Source organism: Melanerpes formicivorus, unplaced genomic scaffold (genome assembly GCF_026170545.1).
Source record: "Melanerpes formicivorus ecotype bairdi unplaced genomic scaffold, bMelFor1.0.p_v2 SCAF_16, whole genome shotgun sequence".
Lineage (NCBI taxonomy): Eukaryota > Metazoa > Chordata > Aves > Piciformes > Picidae > Melanerpes > Melanerpes formicivorus.
The window spans coordinates 6,968,947-6,991,090 of record NW_027142368.1 but is presented as its reverse complement, the minus strand read 5'-3'; the positions used below and the strand labels follow the sequence as shown (position 1 = coordinate 6,991,090).

At 40.9% G+C, this 22,144-nt stretch overlaps 1 protein-coding gene across 6 annotated transcripts in view; it reads left to right on the top strand.

Moving 5' to 3' along the window:
- The first annotated feature begins 1,558 nt into the window (after positions 1-1,558).
- Positions 1,559-22,144, top strand: part of FAR1 (fatty acyl-CoA reductase 1) — a 37,222-nt gene continuing 16,636 nt past the window's right edge. For 2 of the 6 annotated variants that reach the window (XM_068147938.1, XM_068147935.1), the window contains exons 1-3: positions 10,103-10,272; positions 20,574-20,768; positions 21,392-21,567. In XM_068147938.1, the coding sequence (XP_068004039.1) occupies positions 20,580-20,768; positions 21,392-21,567 (365 nt within the window). In that variant the 5' untranslated portion in view covers positions 10,103-10,272; positions 20,574-20,579. Of the gene's footprint in view, positions 1,645-10,094; positions 10,446-20,573; positions 20,769-21,391; positions 21,568-22,144 lie in introns of those variants that run through there. The other 4 variants (XM_068147936.1, XM_068147937.1, XM_068147939.1 and 1 more) reach the window with 4 other exon arrangements.

The window sequence follows — 22,144 nt, the reverse complement described above, 5'->3', positions numbered from 1 at the left end:
GTAAAGAAGTCGCCAGGTCATTGCCGTTGATATGCTTTAAGAACAGCCTGCATCCTTATCCTCCCCCTGCCAGTGATGGAACTGACAAACAGAAGCATTTCATGCTATTGCATGAAATTTAACCAGAGATCACAAACCCTAAAATGTCTTTACCTGCCACTCCATTAATTCTTGCCTGCTGTCACCACTGAGTGCCACAGCTGCATTGCTCTGTCTTGATATAGTTCAATTTCCTTTTCAAGGGAACCTTTGTTCTGAACTTTTCTTGTTTTGTAATACTTGGATTGAGTATTCATTTCAAGATCTCTGTGGTGTATTTTGACCTAAATTACTGCTGGGTGCCCTTACCTGCATTGTAATTTAGGGTTTGGAAATTCTAGAGGCCTACAGTGGTGTGGTTGTATGTGATCCTTTGTTCACAGATGCACAGCAGAAGTCACCACCTACGCATTACGGCAAAGAGCAAAATGAAACACCCAGGCACTATGCTTATAGTGTGTCTGTGTTAACTGCAAAACAACTACAGCTCCTTTATCATGCATATGCATTTACAGAAAGAGTAGAGATGAGATCAGTGTAAATTAGAGTAACAGAAATAGCAGGTGGTTACAGATAGAGCAGACAGATTTGTCTCTGAAGTTGGTCAAATGTTGGAGTTTCCTCTGCTTTGGGTGGGGGATTGGATCAGGTGAGGTCCCTTCCAACTAAATTTTTCCTGTGATTCTACAAAATTCCAGGAGATTGCAGCATCCAGTCCAACAAAGTGAGGAGGAGATAAGGGACTGAATAAATAAGAATGGGAAATAGAGGAAATGAAAGAAAAGGTTAGCCTCTACCTACTATTGGATTGCTATACTTCAGGAAAAATTAGTGGAACCAACTGCTACAGTTTTAATTCCTATGAAATACCAAAGAATGTGAATGCATTTAGCTAACGGAAATAATTACGCTAAATACAATTCACTTAATATCAGGGAAACCAGGATTTGGCAGAGCAAATTCACAGTACATAATAATACTTTATGCCATAACAGTTTTGGCAAAAAGATGGCCTGCATTAAGCAGAAGGAAAAAAAACTTAAATTCCAGCTGTATCCTGAATGTCAGATCCAGAGTACAGCCAAAGACCAGAGATCCTGACCCACTGTCAAATTAAAGCAGCTATTAAAATGTTTCACAGAATGAAAATACTCACTTTGATTCCTACTCTTGAGCTTTGGAGTTCGCTAGATCAATCTGAATGATGTTTGCAAAGGTGTTTGACTTTTAGGCATCTGACTGCTTCAGCTCCTCATTGGAACCTTGGATCCCTAAGCAATGCATTCAAGTCTAAACTCGCTTGCTGGTCCTGCCAAGAACAGGGATAAATTTATGCTCCAAATGAAAGCAAGCTGCTTCTTTCTTTAGGAGAGTGCGATCAGTTTTTACCCTTAGGAGTAACCTAGTTAGGAGGAGGGATGCATTTTCTAATCCACACTCTGCTCTGAAGAATGCTCTGTGCAAGCAAGAAATTCCAGAAGATTGACACCCAGGGTGTATGGCAGTCTGCTCTCAAGGTCACTCTTATGGACCAGGGGAGAAAGAACACTAAAGTGAAGCTACTGATCAAGCAGAGTGAGGACTGAAATCAAGTCTGCCAACAACGTGAGTCCCTTAATCACTAGATTACCGGATCTTTAGCCTTCTCCAAAATGAGATCACAGCTCAGAATTACTTTTGAGTTCTATGTCAGAGTAAGGACTACTGCATTTAGACTAACCTTCTTAGGCTGAGTCTCTTTTGTCTCTGCCTATACAGAAGTATATATCCATCTATTTAGCGCTTAAGCAGTCAGCCTGTCATTCAGGATGCAGTAGACCACCTCTACATATTCTTCATGGGCAAACAAGGCATTTCCTCTAACTCAACACAGATGGAGTTTGCTGGATTTGTTTTGCATTTGCCAACCACTGCTACAGTGCATGCACATTAGATCTTAATCTTCTGGGAAGTGCCATAACTGATATGCTTGTTGGAGTGTTTGTGATCTCAGAACACCCTGCTGTTTGGTTAGGACTGAATGGTGGGACAACCAGAAACTCCTAGCAAATGTCCAACATCTTTAAATTCTGCCCAGTCAAAATATCTGTAGAATCTTCTGGGGAAGAAAAAAAGACTGTATCCCTGGGAATCTGAAGACCTGATTAACTCTGCATTAAGAGTTAAGGCCTGTTGGAGAGTGTAGCAATGTGGTAGCAATATTACAGCTGCAATAAAAGCTTAAAGCATAGATTACAAATTCAGATGTCTTAAAAAGAAGTAACTTAATGGCAGCAAGTATTACAACTGGGTATTTGGTGGAGTTTAAGTTCACTGTTGCTAAGAATATAATCTTATGGTCTAGTATGGGTAATATTAAGGTGAAGTTTAAGCAGCTCTGTTGTATGTAGTTCAACTGACTGTAATTTATCGAAACAAAGCATTTTTCAGTGTTAGAATTAATATAGTTTATTTCTTGATGAGGAATTAATCTTAACAGAGATATCTCAGCATCTGTGGCATCTTGCAGTGATCATAAACTTAGGTTACATTGCTCAGTGGCTGTAAATCTTAGTGAAGATAGTGACTGCCAAACTGAGACAATACTGTCTTTTCTCCATGTTACCCAAAGAACAGCCAGTAGCAGACACTTAAGGAAACAGTGTAAGAAACAAAGGCAGAGTGTTGGTCATTTCAATATTTAACTTTTGTCTTCTAATACTTCTTGCATTTCATAAATATATTATCTGGAAATTACACTTGACATTGTGATGATGGCTTTAAATCAGTGTCAAATACTATGTTAGAATCACAGGAGCATCTTAAAACTTATATGGTCCCTGGTCTGTACAACTGATCACATGAAGTAAAATCCAGACAAAAGAATAGGCCACGGATACTCTACTCAGTGTTCATAGGCTCTCACTATGCCTTTTTTGCTGTTGCTGACTTGTGTCTCTATACAAACAAATTCATTACAGAAAGTTCCATGCTTTCTGAATGTGACCTCTCTCCTACTGCTACTGCTATTTTTCTGATGTTCCAGGTCATGATACTCAATGACTCACATGAGATTTTTAGGCAGATAGAAATAAAGTAAAAAATGGATACTGGGACCTTGCCTAAGAGTCAGAAGATGAGTACATATCAGAATGAATCTTTCTTCTCTGTGCTGCTATATCTGCTGATGTATCATTTAGGGATAGTCCCCACGCTCTGGACAGAAATGCTGGCAGAGTAACCATTTCACAATAGCAACAGAGATCACTTCAACATAACATTTGCTTCATCACGATGTCTTTTCCTAAGGTAGGATTTGCATTTCTCCATACTTTAATTGTGTTACAACACAACAACAGGGATCTTATTCCTCTGTTAAAGCTGTAATTTGCCATGAGTCTGAAACTGTTCTTATGGACTATTTCTGTTATACCAGCTTGAACACTTTAACGAAGAACAGCAAAGCTTTGCTTGGTAGCATAACTACATCATGTGAGTGCTGACAATGCAGCTGTGAGATTAGACATGTATTTTTCTTCATCCTAATCAAGGGATTCTTGAGTTCTTCCTCTTCCATCCACACATCATATTTGAAATCCTTTTCTCTATCCTACTTTCTGTTACCAGACCCTCCTTGCTGATGCCACTTTTTCTTTTATCACTTTTCTTTTTCTCGTTGTTGGTTTTGCTCTCTATCTACTTGCTTCTCCCATGTCAACAGCTATATTTCCAAGCTCAGAGAAATTTCAGAAAGGTGCAACCAGGAGACCTAAGAAAATCACACTCTCTGTGAATCTGTGTCATGAGGAAGCCACATGTTCTCTGGGTAAGTAGGATTACCCCATGACAGTATCAGAAGGTTGCTAGCCTCACAACTTCTGAGTCTGAGAGGATTGCTGGCTCAGTAAATTTGAATGAACAAAGGCAGTGTTCTTGAAGATCAAGAGTGATAATTACTCTTTGGGGCCACACAACAGATGCAGCAATGACACAGAGCTTGAAGTCATCCTCAGGTGGGATCACCCTACCAAGCAGGCAACTCAGTTGGGCTTCTGCACCTCAGACCCAAGATAACTACACAGGAAAATGTGAGAGTGTGCACCTTCCATCATTGCTCTGAGTATCCAGTTCCTAATCCCATTGAAACTCTGCAAGAGATGTTTTTAATTCTCTCCCCACTACAATCAGCATCAGCAGCTCCTTGTAGTGGCACACATGAATAAAAATAAAATTAACTAATACTTTTTGAACATGTCTCTGGGCTGGAAAGCATGGAGCTTCTGGTGGAATAACAGCAATTCGGTCAGAGCTGTGGAGAAGTAAGATACACTGCTGACCTGATCACAAGACCATAGTTCTCTGTGCTACCCCATCAGCACAGAGTGCACAGACACTAGCACTGTATGAGCAAACTAGTGGCCTGCAGTCATAATACACTTTGTCTGCATTCAATAGCCTCACCCAGTAACCATCCCTAGGGTCAGCTAAACAAGCAGGAGTGTTTTGGCCCACTCATCATTCATTGCATCCCAATTCTCTCTCCTCCTTTACAGATGCTTATCACCATTCTGCTTTGCCTTGCACCACAGTCATTGACAGGAAACACAATCTTTTAGGTCACTGTGCTGGCAATGACATTAAGGTAACTACTAGGTGGAACATCATCTTCAGAATTTTGCTTCACCTGTCACTCTTGTCAGGTAATCAAGGCAGAAATGGCTCTGTTCCAGTTCTTCCAATACTGAAACCTGTTCTTGAGAACCTGGGTGCTGTGGGAACAGAACAGTACCCTGTACTTGACAAGCTTGCTTTTCTCACCTCTGCATATCCCTTTGATAAAAGAGTGCCTCAGCACTAATTGCTTCAGTCTTGTGATCTGCTTTTGTCATACCAAGTGTCGATGAATACAGTGCAACATTTATTTCACATCTGGAAGCATGAAGTGGCTTATTTTGAACAGAGTAGACATGGGAAATACATTATTTATTTTGAACCTACAAAATAAGAAACACTAAGCTAAAAAGAGATTGCTTTGGGGAGAATGCCATTGAGGCAGGATATTCTGCTTATATGAGAGGATACTATTAAGCTGAACAATAGAACAAGAGCAGAAATTAAGGAAGTAATCTTCATGAGCAATAAACTAAGAACTTGTGTAGTTTATATAAGTACACAGATAGAGAAATGACTGTTCTTGTTTTTGTGAGCTATATATTGATTGTATGTTATCAGTCCTTGAGGACAAATTACGAAGCTTATGTGAGAAAAGAGCAACTGAAACAGAAATAGAAAGGAGAAATGTGACCATAAATTCAAAAGTATCAAATCTAAGGGTATGCTTGATATGGAAAAGTAATAAAGAGGAAAACGGAAATGATGAGCTGACACCAAAAGCATGGCTACAAGTAATGTTGACACATGGATACAGGCTCTTGAAATTCACTGATAAAGTGAAGAAATATAATCAGTACAAGTAATTAGTGATTTCCAATTAGAATTTATACCAAAGGAGCTGATAGCCTAGACAAAGAGACATGAGAAGAAATGCCATTTATATTGAAACAGGTATTTTTGTGCTTGGGAACAAATAACAACACTATGTCCTAGAACCTCAACAGTTTGACATGACAGAAGAGGAAACCAAAATATACTCATCAAAACTCACACTTTTTATGAACTGATGACATGAGGTAGTTATGAGAAAAACAGATTTGAGCCTAAGCTGCCATCAAGAGAGCTATTTTCAGCAGAGGTATGAAAATATTTGTGCTGTGTGAGATTTTAGTGAAACTGAATTATGAACTGAATCTGAAAAAGATGTGAAGGTGGGCTCCTGGAATGATTAGGAAGGAAATTCTCTACACAAGAGAAAGTTTACAGAACGTGGCTATTCGAGCCCAATATAATGAAAGCTGAAATGGGGTAAAATTACTCATTACACATGTATCACTGTAGGAATGGATTACTGAATAAAAAACAAGTAGTGGCAGAGAAAGGTATATTGGGAAATGCATTTAGACTGCAAATTAAAGGACAATGAAAAAGTTTGAAGGACCAAAGTACAGCTGTATTAAGAATGGAACACAACCATTTTACAAAGGGACTTCTGTGACTGAGTATCTGATAGCTGGGCACCAGAACCACAAGCCCATTGCACCTCCTTTAATGTTTGGAACAAGCCTACCTGTCACCATTTCTTTCAGCTAATTTGTTTCTAACTGAACAACAATTTTTGACTGTTTACTGTCCCTGAATACTCAAAACCCAATTGGGCACATCACTGGTGAACCTGCTCTGGATGGCACTGCTTTGAGCAGGGAGGGTAGACTAGACAATCTTCAGAGGTCCCTCACATTCTATGGTTTAGGACGTAGTAACCTTTATTGAATAAACATTGTAGTGATGACAGTTGTTACCAAACCCCAAAAGAATTAGCACATTAGCATGGAAAACATAAAGAAGGAAGCAGAACACATTGAATTACAAGCAAGACATTTGTTGCCTATCCAGTTTGTACAGATACCTAAGATGTGTTAAATATACTAAAGATTAAATTTAAAAAGCATTCAGAACTCTAAATAAATATGCTAAATCAGTCAATTCATTAGTAAAAGATGAAAGCATAACTTCACCAAAAAATGTATTAGTTCCTTGGAGAGTAAAATTGCAAGTTTCCTCTCATGAGGTGTTTGCTTTGTTTTGAATCCAAACATATCTTTAAATACTCTAACTAGCTTTAATACAATGCTGCAAAAAAGTTCCTGGACTTTTCCTAAACTTGTTTAACCAGTTTTGATCAGACCCTTATCTTTGAACCATACTACCTCAAATTTGAAAACAAATATTTTTAACTGTGTTAGTTACTGCTCATAAAAAGCCCTGGTTTTGAGCCTCTGTAGAACTGTATCCTTTATACTGTACCATGTACAGAAGGAAGTTTGCCAGTTGAAGACTCTATTACTGTGACTGGAATGCACTGTAGCTCAAGGACAAGAGCTATTCATGCTCAAAACATTAGAAATACACCTGCTGTAGGTATGTCTGTTAATTCTGATCATCATGAGCACAAATGAAATGGTAGGAATGCAAGTTTGCTGAACAGAGACTGCCTCTGTGCATGCTTCTGGCAGCACAGAAGTAAAACTTTTGTTGACTAATCTTTTCATTAAATTGATTGCATTTAGCCAGAAATAGAAGTGAACCTCCATATGGCCCAAGTAGCTAGCTTGTGTTAAGTATGTGCTTTAGTTTATGCAAGAAAACCCACTCTTTGCAGTATGTCCACAGCTGACTGACAGAAAGATACATGACGATTGTTTGCATAAACTCAATTCTGTTTCTAAGATTATAGTGATGAAGCTATGAACAGAGAAACAAAGTTTCTGCATGAACACTGTGTTCCTGGGACATGGCTGTAGTGGTACTTCATGGGTTTGGTCAGGCACTTGTCCTCTCTCACTTCTGCCTGCCACACCTTTTTCACTTTTCAAAGCAGGGAGACTGGGGAAACCAGTCCAGGCAGCAGATGCAAAATTTAAGATTTCTATGAGTGGGTCAGTAAAAGGCACAAAGTTCTTACAACCTTTTGCCTTGATTAAAATTGGAGAGATGCAATGAAGTGATCTCTGAAGATTCCTGTAAATTAAATAACTTGCTAGTATGGCTTAGAAACATAGACCAGTTTAAAGACATGAACTGGATGTCCTTACTGATTGTGAGTATGTAGCTTCTGTTTCATGCTCTCACGGACAATAATCCAAGATTTGGTCTTGCACTCACCTGTAGCTATTTACCTGTCGATTTCTCTAACCTTGTGTCCCACTGCTTGTTTGCATTAGGTAATATAGTTCCAAATACTCTTTTTGTAACATTAGCTAATGATATAATATAATAATATATTATATATAGTGTTGAGATTTTTTTCTAATTAGTTTAGCATTCCCAGAATAGGGCATGTTTGCACTGATATGTTCTCATTTTTTTCTGATATTAAAAATTGACAATGCTGCCTTAAATAATCAGCTTGGTAGGTTCTTTGAGAAGCAACCATATGTTACTTCATTGAAATGGAAATGCATCACAATACGATGTCACTGTGATGTTTTCTTGCTGCTAAATAATTTAGGATGGATAACTTAATTGTGACTTTGAAAGAACAATCTGGAAAAAATCAGTTCATTATATCTCACAATATCCCCATAATTTCTGAAGCTCCTGAGGTCCTGAAGCAGTTTTATAGTGAAGAAGTATTTATCTACTAGGTTTAACTAGTATGGATTAGATAAATTATGAGAGCACACATCTAAGAATATGTGCTGGTTTTGGCTGAGATAGAACTAATTTTCTTCACAGCAGCTAGTACAGGGCTGTATTTTGGATTTGTGCGGAAAACTGTGTTGGTAATTCAGGGATGTTTTGGTCATGGCTGAGCGGTGCTTACAGAGTCAAGGTCTTTTCTGCTCCTCACACCATCCCACCAGTGAGCAGACTGGGGAGTGCACAAGATGGGAGGGGACACAGCTGGGACAGCTTACCTCAACTGACCAAAGGGATATTCCATACCATATGTCATGCTCAGTATATAAAACTGGGAGAAAGGAGGACATTTGGAGTGATAGTCTTTGTCTTCCCAAGTCACCATCAATGAGTGACAGAGCCTGGCTTTTGTGGGGATGTTTGAGCATCTCCGTGCTGATAGAAGCAGTGAATGAATTTCTTGTTTTGCTTTGCCTGTATGCACAGCTTTTTCTTTACCTATTAAATTGTCTTCATCTCTACCCATGAATTTTCTTACTCTTCCAGTTCACTTCCCCATCCTACCAGGGCAGAGTGAGCGAGAGGCTGTGTGGGGCTTAGTTGTCAGCTGGGGTTAAACTGTGAAAGAATAAAATCATTATCAAATTGCTCAGGGTTGTGTGAGCACAGCTCCTGTGCTTCTCATGGCCTGGATAAGGCAGAAGCCAGTCTGGAAAGGTATCATGTGGTTGCACAAGCAAGGACTGTTTACAACAATTCCCATAGAATACCTTATATACATTGTAATCTGAACTAATACAGGTTGCACAAGCTGATATAGGATGTTTCCTAACTTCTGAACGCTTGCATTTATGGTGGGTTTTTTAAGATGATGCATGTCCATCTGTGCAATATTCAGTTGTGAAACAAACCGTGTACGGTAACAGGGCATGGCATAATGGCATGTTGCTTTGTAGCCTATCAGTGTTGGTAACAAATGTAGGGTAAGTGGAGTGCAATGATTTTTGTACCACAGAAACAATGTGTATCAGTAATTCACTGATAATATTGACACTGAGCCTGTAACACTGCACCGGGCCCTCAGGTGTTCAGCATGGAGGTACAAGCTGCCAAGAATGTCTCCAGTGCTGCCGCTGTGGCCGTGCCAACTCAGTGAAGGGCCCACTCTGGCATGGTGCCTCTGACCCCCAGGCTGCTGGGGCTGCTTTTATGGAGGCTGTGGCTGCTTTACACAGCCTTGGCTGGTTTTGGATCTTTTGGCCGATTTCAGACATATTGACTTAGTGACCTCACTAGTCATGGTTTTAGAGATTTAATACAAACCAAGTGAAGTCACCGTGGCCACCAATGAGCAATTGGACACCTCTTCCAGGTATCAGATGTACAAAGCAGACATACACGTGTCTTTCACAGTGTCACAGGCCCATGTTTCGCTCGCGTGTGGCGTGATGCGTCTCAGAGCCGCGAGCACGCCATACGGGCTGCCCCGGTGGGAGCCTGTGGGGGACAGCGATGAGCCACCGCGCTGCGATGGTGCCAGCTGCCCGGTGGTGGGTGGGGCGGGGATGGCGTGACCGAATCTAGAGAACAGCGCGGGGTGAGTTTCCAAGGGCCGCAGGGCACAGTTTGTCGCCTAAGCGGCCAAGCCGCGCTTGCGGGGCCAAAGCCATAGGCAGGCGCCGACGGCCGGTGGCGGATGGGGAAGGCGGCGATAGCGTGGTACCGAGGCGGCATCTCCGCCCCTCGCTGCCCCACACACGCCCCGCCGCCCCACGCGCCGGGCCGCGGCACTAGGTGGGGCTCCTGGAAGCCGCCAACCCTCGGCGTCTTCGTCCCTCCGAGCGGCGGAGCGAGGAGCCAATAGGCGCGCGGATGCCGTGTGCGCAACAGCCAACGAGAGCGGCTCTTTTAGGGCCGCTGTCCGAGCCCCTCTGAGCAGTGGCGGATTGTGTGGGGAGTGGGGCTGCGAAACTCAACGAGAGGCGGCGTCCGGAGCAGGTAGCGGCCGCCGGAGACTGCGACGGGAAGTCGGGGAGAGCTGTTCATCCTCTTCTGCGGCCCGTGAGGGGGGCGCGGAGGGAGCCCGCTGCCGTCGCGCGTTTCCGGGAGGCTGCCGGGGAGCCGCGGGGGAAGGGAGGCCGGCAGGCAGGCAGGCGCTGGGGAGCTCTGAGGTGCGTCGTGGTGGCGGGCAGGCCCACGCTGCAGGCGGGGAACTCGGTTGCCGGAATTGATGTTTAAGAAATGGGAGATCCCTAGACGCTTCTCAGAACGGCGGTCTCGCCACTGCAGCCTGCGGTCTCGCGTGGGCGAGGCCGAAAGCTCCGGAGTCCGTGGCTGCTCGCTCCACCTGCCGCCGGGCCCGCAGCCGGAGGGTACCACCCATCTCCCGGTGTTCTCTCTCGCTCTCCCGCCCGCTTCACTCTCTGCTTAGCTCTCCAGTCGCTGGATGGGCCTTTTGTGAGCAGCGGCGCAGCGGCGCGTCGGCTTCCTCCAACCCTACAGCCACTGTAGTTCCCCTTTCTCAGAGCCTATGTAGTTGCATCTAGTGCAAAGAATAGCTTACAGGAAAAGGTCAAGAGTTCCTCTCCTGCTTAGAAGAAGATGGACCCAAATGGTCCATTTCGTCAAACAGGACACCCAAGCCGATGGGTCCGTGCATCAAGAAATAGTAGATTGAGAGCTGTAAAGCTCTTGATGTGTGCAGCAGCCTTAGCCTGTGGGTAGAGGCTTGGAGTCTTTGTGGAACAGCAGCTGTGTAGATCTGCCAAAGGACTTTTCTTGAGTGAAGTTTAAAATGTGGTTAATTGGACAGATATACTGATTGGTAGCAAACTTGTAATGGAAACCAGCTTGAATCCCATGGAAATAGAAAACTTTAATTTTGTTTAACCTACTTCACAGCTTTAGAAATTGAACGTTTTTGATATTTTAATAACTGTTTCAATAATAATTAAGCCAGAAGTGGAGCGTGTAGGAGTCTTACTATCTGTGACATCCATCTGACTAGAATTTATTGACCCCCAACTTCCTCATTTTCATGTCTGCCCAACTGAAATACTGCTGTTTGACAAATGTGGAGATTGTGTATATATATTTCCAGGATCATTATTCCTCGGGTTTTCTGCTCTGTTTTCGTGCTTTCCCCTTTGATATAGATGGGTTAAAAATAGCTATTTCCCTCTCCGAAGCCTAGATGTGAAAGGTGGAGTTTGCAGGGTTCTATAGGTTTGTGGGTTTTTGTTTGTGAAGTTTGTGTGTGTGTGTGTGTTTTTTCTTTTCCTAGCTATTGCAGAACTGCAAAATAATACACATATCTGGATCAGTAACTTTTGACAGCAAGTAATTGTTCTTTATTTATTTACCTTATACAGGATTGTAGTTCTAACAAAACTTTGCCTGAGACGGTTTTAACAATAAAAGCACCGTGAGGGCAGTTGATTTCCATGACGTGGCTGTCATGCAGAGGCATGTTCTGGACATGATAAATATTTTTCTTCCCTATAGTTACAAGTATTGCCACCCCTCCTACTCCACCTCCCCCCCCCTTCCCATTTTTGTGACATCTGACTCATTCCAAGCCAGATCATGCTTATAAAAGCGTGGAAGCAAGACTGTAACTTTTAGACTAGCAAAGGGTTTCTCTTCACCAGGTGTCCAGTGTTCCTCAGACTTGGAGAATAGGAAATTTACTAACTAGATGTGAGCAGTTTTATAGTACAACTGACAGAATGCCATGGTTCTGCTTAAGAGTGCCATCTTTGAATGCTGGAGTAATAGATGTCTTGAAATACCTGTGCTAGTATTTTCTTCTTCAAATGGAGAATGAGTCCATCCACAGAACCTCTTAGCTCCTGACAGGCCGAACTGAATCTCCTCCTGACTGCTTATAAACCAAAGTGCCTTTTGTCATCTTTCACTTCCTGAGTGCAGGCTTTTGTAAGAACTCAGTTTCTCGCCAGCACTGTGCTGTCAGTGCTTGCAAGGGGTGTGTAACAAACTGAAGTGGTAATACAGCAATTTGGAAAGCTTAAGTGAGTGCCAGAAAACATGCCAGATATCCTCGAAGACACTGCTGTATCATTTGCAGTGAGTTCAGATTTGGTTAGCGTCTCCAGCTATTGTGTGTACGTTTGTTGTTTATGGTTAGTGCTTCTGTCACAGAATTGTGTTTTGGGAGGGTCTCTGTTCAGTACGGTATGCCTGTTATTTGTCTTCAGGAAGCAGAGCTGCTGAGTAGCTTAAAGCATATCTGAAAGGGAACCTATATCACCAGAACTTGTTCTTCGTTAGTTTGGTACTGTGTCTGTAGGTGGAGGACATAGCATCATTTAATGGCTAGGCATGGTTAGTACCTTCATGTACATCTGTGGTGTTTCTCCCAGCTGTTAATTCTGAGTCTTACAGTAATAGAATGCTCTGGCTATTCTTGCTTAGCCTCAACGCTCTCAATGTTTGAAATGTGCAAACAATCCTAACAAATAGTGTTTCTCCGGTTATAGATACTCCTATTTGCTTTTTCTCTTTTGTTTCTAACCCGGGGCTTATAGTGACACCCTTTTTATAAAACTGATCATCTTTGCCTTTGTTAAGCTTTTGCCAGCTCTTCTCATAGAATGTGTGACTCCATTGATGTACTCTCTTACTGTCTTCCTTTGGATGTGATTAGAAACAATGTGCTTAGTAGATCCTGTTGAACTTATGCCTGATTGGTACCTGTATCTGAACCGCATCACACCAACCTTTGTGTCATTGTTCAGCTTGACGTTTGCAAATTTATAGGGCTTCTTGTTCAATAGCAGGACTTAAGATTGGAGCCCTTGACATCAACGTGATTAGTATCAGCTACTGGAGTGTAGTGAATTATAGAATAGTTTAGCATGGAAAAGAGCAACCTTTAACCCAGCACTGCCAAGTCTACCACTAAACCATCAACACTAAGCACCACATCTACCTGTCTCCTAAAATACCTCCAGGGATGGTAACCTAACCACTTCCCTGGGCGTTCAGTTCCAGTGCTTAACCTTTTTGGTGAATAAACTTTTCCCAGTATCCAACCTAAACTGCCCCTGGCACAACTCAAGGCATTTACACCTTCTAAGACTTGTGCTCTAGATCCTTCACCAGCTTAATTGCCCTCTCTGGACATACTTCAGCACTTTAATGTCTGTCTTGTATCGAGGGGCCCAAAACTGAAACAGTATTCAAAGTGCAGGGGTACAATCAGTTTCCCCAGTCCTGCTCACTACACTATTGCTGATAGAAGGAAGAGAAAGGATTCATGTATTGATTAATTGGTGTTAATTATTTTTGTCCTTTTTGTAGGATAGGTTTGCAATCTGTTAGTAGAAATTGCTTTAACTATGTATGTGTTTAAGCTAGTTTTCAAGATAAAGTTGTGAAAATAGGCTTTTAAATTCATGGCAGGGTTTTTGCTATACCTGTACTAAAAAAAAGGAAAAGATAATTTTTGCACTCTAACTCTAATTATATATATAAAATTTTAAATAAGGGAGGAATAGAATCATAGAATTGTCAGGGTTTGGAAGGGACCTCAAGGATCCAAGCCCCCTGCCATGGGCAGGGACACTTCACACTAGATCAGGTTGCTCAGAGCCCCATCCAGCCTGGCCATAAAAACTTTCAGGGATGGGGCTGGAATAAGAGTAGCTTCATTTATTCTTGATGAAGTATTCTGGTTGTAAATGCTGTGTTAAATTTAATCATACATGCCTAGATGATTCTAGTAAAAGACCTGCTCAGATGGTTTATTTTGTCCTTCTGATGTAGTAAGCAGAATGTAATTGCAGTTACAGTTTGTGAATTATCTTTGTCCTGTGTGATCAATATGACAGAGCAATATGAGAGCAATAAGAATAAATTGTTAACAGTTTATGTAGTAGTCTGCTCTGTGTGTTACACATATGTTGCAAGTAGGGTCTTCAGACAGGTTTTGTTTTCCTTTCAGAGTTAGAGTTATGATTTAGTCAACTACCTTCATAAACAATGAAGCTTTATCTTATAATCCTTTTGTAACCAGAAGAGACATATCTAATTAACTTTGATAAATCATTTGTAACAATGATCCTGTTCAATAGATGTAGAATCTGCCTGCCTCTTGTTCTAAGAAAACTTGTTTGAAAGCACTCTTGATATGTGTAAAATGTGTTTTCACATGAACATGGAGTATAGTGCTTTACTGTAATAACTTCTCAACTGATCTGTACCTTCTATACAGCTTGCCAAAATATGGCTATACCAGAAGAGATGATTTGTTTCCCCCCTTTCAGCATGCATGTGAAGACTAGCAGTAAGCAATTCAGGGAAAACATAGAGATAGTGACTTTTTGTTTGAATCAAATTTCAAAGAAGGGATGTACTTCTGAAAATCTATTTACAGCAAAGCAAAGGGTCATTCTAGTACTTTGTGAACTCAAAAGTATTTTCAAAGTCATCTGGTACAGAATCCCATTGAATAGAAGTCTGAGTGAATGGAAATTTATAGTAAAATCAAAATTTTGTCTGAGAGGTGGTATGTGAACACATACAGAAGTACTTATGTAACCACACGCATCAGATAGCTCAAATGACAAAGTTCTGCTGAGATCAACTGAACAGTGGCCCCCACTTGGTTCCCCTCACTAAGATTGCAGACTTCGAGGAGGTCAAAGATTCCATGTTGTCAGGCACAGACCTGACTTAAAAGTATCGCTGAAGGAATGCTGCAGGCTTGTGGAAGTGTGACTGGAAAGCTGTCTAGCAGAAAGGGATCTGGGGGTTCTAATCAACAAGCAGCTGAATATGACCAAGCAGTGTGCCCAGGTGGGCAAGAAAGCCAATGGCATCCTGGCTTGTATTAGAAATGCTGTATCTGTCAGGAGTAGGGAGGTGATTTTACCCTTGTACTCTGGTCTGGTTAGGTTGCACCTCCAGTGTTGTGTTCGGTTTTGGGCACCTCAGTTTGAGAGAGATGTTGAGGTACTGGAGCAAATGCAGAGGAGGGCAACGAAGCTGGTGAAGGACCTGGACAATAAATCTTATGAAGAGTGACTGAAGGAGCTGAAGCTGTTTGATTTGAAAATGAGGCGGCTGAGGGGAGACCTCATCTCTGTGACTACCTGAAAGGACTTTGTGAAGGGGCTGGTGCTGGTCTCTTCTCACAGGTAATAAGAGACAGAACAAGAGGAATGGCCTCAAGCTGCAATTGGGTAGGTTCAGACTGGACATAAGGAAAAAAAATTTCACTGAAAGAATGGTCAGGCATTGGAATGGGCTGCCCAGGGAGGTGATTGAGTCATCAACCCTGTATGTGTTTAAAGGTCATTTGGATGTGGTGCTTGGGGATATGGTTTAGGGGTTAACCTTGTAGGGTAGGGTTATCAGTTGGGCTTGGTGATCCTGAGGGTCTTTTCCAACCTGAATGTTTCTATGATTCTGTGATCTTTCACAGATAAGGTTTCTTAATGGGTATAACCTTGGACTGTGAAGACATAACTCTCATCCTTTGGTGATATGCTGGATAATTATTGTCCAAATAGGGCAAGATCATTGACCCTTGTGGTGGTTGAAAATGTGGACATTCTGCTGATAGCATTCATTGATACACTTCTGGGGAAACAAGGCACCAAATGTCAGAAGACATGATATAACCCAGGCTTGTCTTTTCTGGCAGCGGCTTTGTTTAGATGGGTTAAATATTACTACTTTTGTTGCCTGAATTTCTACAGTATTTAGATTTTTTTGAGGTGTTTGGGTTTTTTTTGGCTTGCTGCAGTATCCTTGCAACATGACAATTGAACCACTATGTGAGCAGTTTGTGTAATGGTTTTTGCCTGGCATGGATGTGAGTGTTTGATGTTTAAAAATATCTGGTGCATCCAGATTTAATGTCTAGATGGACTTTGTCTCCTGAATGTACATAAACAAAACATTTCTTCACCCTCAGATCTTTTTCTGTTGTATTGCTTGTACTACTGGTTTGGGGCTGTCAGAGGGAAGGGGAGGGTGAGCCTTTGCAGAACTCTGTGGCTTGTTACTGATGCTTGAGAGGTTGAGAAATAAATGTTTTCTGTTTACTGTGATCAGTAATATAACTTAAGAGAGCTAGTGTTTGTCAGTGATAAATCAAGAAAGAGACCATTTAATCTCTAACAAGGACATAAATGAATGCTCTTTCTGGTTGCTGGGTTTAACATCTAAACGTTCAGTGGAGCTGCAGCAGGCTTTTTTGGCACTTGGAAAGCAGATCTTTAGGCATCTTGATCTGTGTTTGGACAAATCAGAGAACTGCACTCTCTTCCTGTTGAAAAACAGAATTGTCCTTGTTTTGAGAGTTCAAGACCTCTGTTTGAACCAATGAGTTAAATATTGCTGCAGTAACTCTGAAGGCAAACAGAGATGCTGTTGTTTGCTCCATAATAGCACTTGCTCAGCTTCGGACACTTAGAATTTTTCACAAGATGGGGAATGTTGGCTGGGATCCTGGGATGCTTTTACTGAAGTGCTTAGGAGGTCTTGATCTATCAAAGGCCAGCACCCTTCAAATAGGCAGTATCTTTAAAGCATCACCCTCACCTTTGGTTTAGCACTGAACCTGTGAATTCAGAAGTGTCCTAACATCTATTTCTCTGTAGCCATTTTACAGAAAATTCTTCTACCAAAGGCTATCCCTACAAGTCAGCTTTTACTTTTGATCATCTCTCTTCTAGAGCAAGAATCTTTTGCAGAACTCATATTAATCCTTTCAACATCAGATTTGTGGACTTAATAGTTACTAACTCCAAGTAGCTACAATACAGGAATAGATATTCTGAAGTGTGAATTAGGCAGTTTTGTATTTGACAGGAAAAGGTAGCTATTAGCAAGTCATTGGATAACTCACGGAACTAGTACTCTTAAAACTGGATAAGGTGATGGCTGACACTTAAAAATGAATGTTAAAATGCTAAATTAGTTTCTGATATGTTGTCTTGTAAGGTAGGTATATTTTCCTGGACCTATTCCAGTCTGTTACGTGTTAGAAGTTAAACTCAATTTCCTCTGAGAACTACATTGTCTGGACTGGAAATGAGTTGCCAGCAATGCTGTGTTACCTGGCATCTGGAGATGCATTCTCAGAGAAGGCAGGGAAATGTAGGTGGGGAATGGGAACATTCTTTCCCTTTGTGGTTGAGATTAACTTTTCTTTCTATTAGGATAAAATTTAGGCTGCTGATTTCAGACTTTGTTCACGCCTAGATGCTTGATGTGGTTTTTAGCCTTAATGAAAATTTGATGCTTCTGGGCAGTTTCCTCACAATCCCAGTGTTTAGCACTGTAACTTTGGCAGCAACATACTTTTGAAAAGGTTACCAGTTCTGTTTTCTAGCTGGACTCTTCTGGGAGGATGGAAGTAGAAGACAAACTAGTGTGGGAAATTGCTATGAATGATGTCTACCAATGTCTAGTTGTTGGAGAGCTGAAGGGAAATAGTATTGAGAGTTTTTTCTAGGGAAGTTTCAGCTGGTCCTTGAGAAGAGACCATCACCACCACAAGAAAATAAATTAGCTTGCAAACATACAGGTATTGTTGCCTCTTGGGTGTGAATGTGAGTATGTATGTTTATGGTGGTTGATTTGTGTGTTGGTTTGGTGTTTTTTTTTTTTAACTGAACCCATTTCATCATATTTAATCATAGCTTTGAATGTCGATGTTTTGTAGTTCTGGTATTCTGTAGGTTTCAGGAGTATAATTATTTTTGATCTAATGTCAATCTTATACCCAAAGGAGTATGGCCAGAAATAACAGGAAGCTTTCTTATCTGCTGTAGCTTCTAGTTGTCTTTACATTGTATGACCCTAAATATTGTCAAATTTTTTCAGTTAGCTGAAAAGCTGGACCATAGCAACACAGATATTTCCATTGGCAACCTAACTTTTTTCATTGTTTTAGAAACAGATTCTGGGCTGTAGCCCATGCATTGGCTGTTTTAACAAGGTTCCTGTGTTTATGTAGCCAAAGACTGTCTCTGTCAGTGTGAACAGGCTTGCAGATTGATGATATGTGACAGGCAGTATTAAGCCTTCCTTTAAGGAAGAACAAGTAAGCAAATGGTACTATAGTACTCTTGTAGAGTCTTAAGGGGGGGCAAAATATGACTTATGGCTAGACAGGTAAATCAGTAACAAAGATTATGTAGAAACTGTAACAAAACTCAATCTTGATGACAAAATGGGTACAGTAACAATTACATGAATTTTTCTCTTCCTTCTTTGAGGTAACAGAAGTCTTATCCTATATGTGGGAGCAAGAATGCAGATTTTTAAGAGGAAATGGAGTTGAATGGTGTATTCAAAGACCAGGAGAACAGAAGTTACGGGGAATCCATAATTGAATAGGAGAGGGCATTAATTGTGGCTTTACTAGCCTCTTTGAGGACAACAGGCCTATATGTTACATTGAATGGTGAAAAAAGTGCTTCCTGAGCGTGTTGTATCTTGCTTTCCATGCTTTATTGCACGAGGCATGCTTGGCTGTTTTCATTGAGGTCTTCTGAATATGTGGCAAAAGTGTTTGATGTAAATAATTTTTCCCCCTTCATCCAACTCTGTCATCAGCCTTTGAAGAATTTTGGTGATGTACTGTGGCCAATGGAAGTAGTATTGCTTGTTCTACTTTAGACTTGCCACTGTGTCACATGACCAGTTCACTAGTAAATGCAGGAGCTAACCTTGTTGGAAAAAGGTAGTCAAGATTTGGACTGTTGGACCAAAAACATAAGACTTTGTACCCAGACTCCTGAAATGGGTTTGGGCAGGTCAGAACCAATTTCTAGCAAGTAATATTTAGAGATTGTATAGAGGCTTCATTGTGATACAAACATATGCACTAATGCTTTGGGAGGAGCCTTGGAAGTAGACAAGTGTTCCAAACTTTACAGGTAAAAAGTGCAAATTAAGCTTGTAGTTGTTCACTATTAACATACAGTGTCAAGTGTATTTCCTGATACTTCCTGCTTGTGGTGGCCTGCTCTTTCAGAAGAACTAGGCCTGTTTAGAAGTTGCATTCCTTTATTCTTGAGTGGTGGGTGAAGAAAGACTCTTCATCCTGTTTAGGTATTCAGTGCTGTGAATCTTAACTGGCTTAAGGAACATTCCATCTGTGTTTAAGGAGACTTTTTTTTAGTATCATGGGTTTATGGAATCTGTTTCTTTAGTGATTGTCTTGATCATAATGGGTTATGTGTGCAACTGCCATAGAGACTATAACTAAACTTGCTACTTCAGGTTATTAGTCTTTCTAGAGTCTAATTAGTAGAGCTGGTAAAACATGGTGGAAGTGTAGTCATATGTGACACTTTTGTACAGTAAAAAGCTGCTTAAAGGTTGCAGTAAAGATGTTGGTATGCTGAACTTAACAGAAAGACTTTGGTTTAGCTTGAGGCACAGATTGTGCTCCAGAGAGCAAGGTCTAAAGAATTAGCAGTATATTTGTCCTTACCATGTCTTTCAGTTTCCACTATTTACGATCAGACATATTTTCAAAGTGGTTAATTAAGAGAGGGAAAAGAAATTATTCTTACAGTTTTCCTAACTTAAAGCAAAACCTACAACACTTCGAGGCTTTGTGCTGGATTGCAGCAATAGTCTTCTGCTCTTCATTTTACTGAGTTTTATTTGTGGCTAGCTCAAATCTTCAGTTTGTAAATTCATTTATTTGGAAGGGAAAGGCCAACAAAATTGATTACAAGGTTAGAAATTTCTATAATTCGTGGAACTGTGTGTGGGGTTTCGTTATCAAGATAAGGAGGTCTCAAACCTTCTCTGGGGCCTAGCATAATTTTTATGAAGGCTCAACCTAATGGTGATAAGGACTTTGCTGACACAGGCAAATACCAGGGCCAGCATTTGGCAGATGACTGGCTCCCTGTATTCTGTCAACGTGTTTGAAGTATCTACTTGTGATCATATTTTAATGATATGACCTTTAATTTACATGGAACAGTCACTTGGTAAAGGATCTTGCACATGGAGGTAAAAGTAGGCTGAAGCTGAGCTGTTATCCTAGGCTGTCTAATTCCTGAAGACCCTGTTAACAGGAGCAGTTTATAAGAAGATCCAGGATGACTAAACTGACCCTGTGTGACTCATTTGCAAGCAGATAAAAAAAGACCTCTTTAAGTACTGGTTATAGGTAAAAAAAGTCTGTTAAGTATTTCAGTCTCATACTTGACAGAATGTTTGCATCTGTACCATTTATTTATCTTCTCCAAATCTGTATTCTTACAAGTTCTTTAATATAGTTTCTGTTTCTAATTTTTAAGGTCATAATGGTTTCCATCCCTGAATACTACGAAGGAAAGAATGTCCTCCTGACAGGAGTTACAGGCTTCTTGGGAAAAGTGCTTCTGGAAAAACTGCTCAGGTCTTGTCCTAAAGTGAAAGCAGTGTATGTATTGGTAAGAAACAAAGCAGGGCAGATGCCTGAAAAAAGAATAGAGGAAATTACCAGCTGTAAGGTATGTCATATGCTCGTGAAGTACATTTTTATCCTTCCATATAATGCTCCCATTTAATTTTGAGAACAAATTTGGTTCATATAAAGCAAAATATTGTTGATAAATGTGGAGTTTCTGTGGGTTTGGTGTTTTGTTTTGTTTTGGCGTTTGATTTTTTTGGTTGTTTTTCTTCGGTCGGTTGGTTGGGTGGCGTTTTTTGGTTGTTTTTTCATTTTGTTGGGTTTTCTCGTCCCCTAACAGAAACACAAAATCTATGACCTGGCAGTGCTTCGATAGCTGGTTTTTAAGCTGTTAATCTCTAGCAAAGCCAGTAGTGGAAAATTAACCTGTGTTTAATTCAGGAAGGGGATGTTTAGCTGTAATGCAGAACTGGGAAGTAAAACACCTGTGTTAGAAGTTGTTATGGACCTCTTTCACTGGAGATGTCCCATGTTCTTACTTTAACATTACTACTGTTACTTAAAGGGGACAAACATGAAGGTTTTTAACTTGCTGATGATCTTGAAAAATGAAGACATCTCTTTATAGGCAGAAAATATATGAATCTTCCTTGCTTAAATTTGTGTGTATCACTTACCTTCACTGGCTCTTAGCTCAGATTTTTAGTTCTGTTTTCTTGATAGCTCTTTGACAGGTTGAGGGAAGAGCAGCCAGACTTCAAAGCCAAAATAATAGTAGTTTTGAGTGACCTTACACGGCCTGAACTCGACCTTGCTGAACCAATCAAGGAAGAACTTATAGACTGCGTTAATATTATATTTCATTGTGCTGCCACAGTCAGATTCAATGAAACACTAAGGTGAGTTGCAAATTCTGTGTACTCTGGTTTGATAATCGAATGGTACTGACAGGGAGGGGATAAATCTGGTGTCCACTCAATCCTGCAAATACTCAGCCTGTGTGGCTACTTCATGTACTGTGGTATTAGTGTCCTTGGTCAATTTCAGTCATTCATTTCTCATTGTAGAGGGATACCTCCTTTCCTACAGTGTCTTTAGGGACTCCTGTTCTGCAGTCCTGCTGTGTTACTGAGCCTTGTGTTATCCTACAAGAAGATGCCAGTCTCCAACTTGGAAGGAAGGCTTAGAGGGCTACCAAGGAGTTGACCTAATTCAACTTGAGCTAGGAAATTCAGAGATGCATCTCCTGTGGCAGCCAACTGTTGCATTGCATGATTTCATTCACATATTATGGAAAAATGTAGGATTGGGATCTTGAGATCAATGATATGCTGGCTTTCCCATTCTAGTAATGTAGCATAAGGGTGCCAGCAAGAACAGGATAAAATTTAGGAAAAATTTCTGAGTATTGAGAGGTGGTCTAGATGTAGACTGTAGCATATTCAAGGCAAAAAGTCCACAATGCTTTTTTTTTTG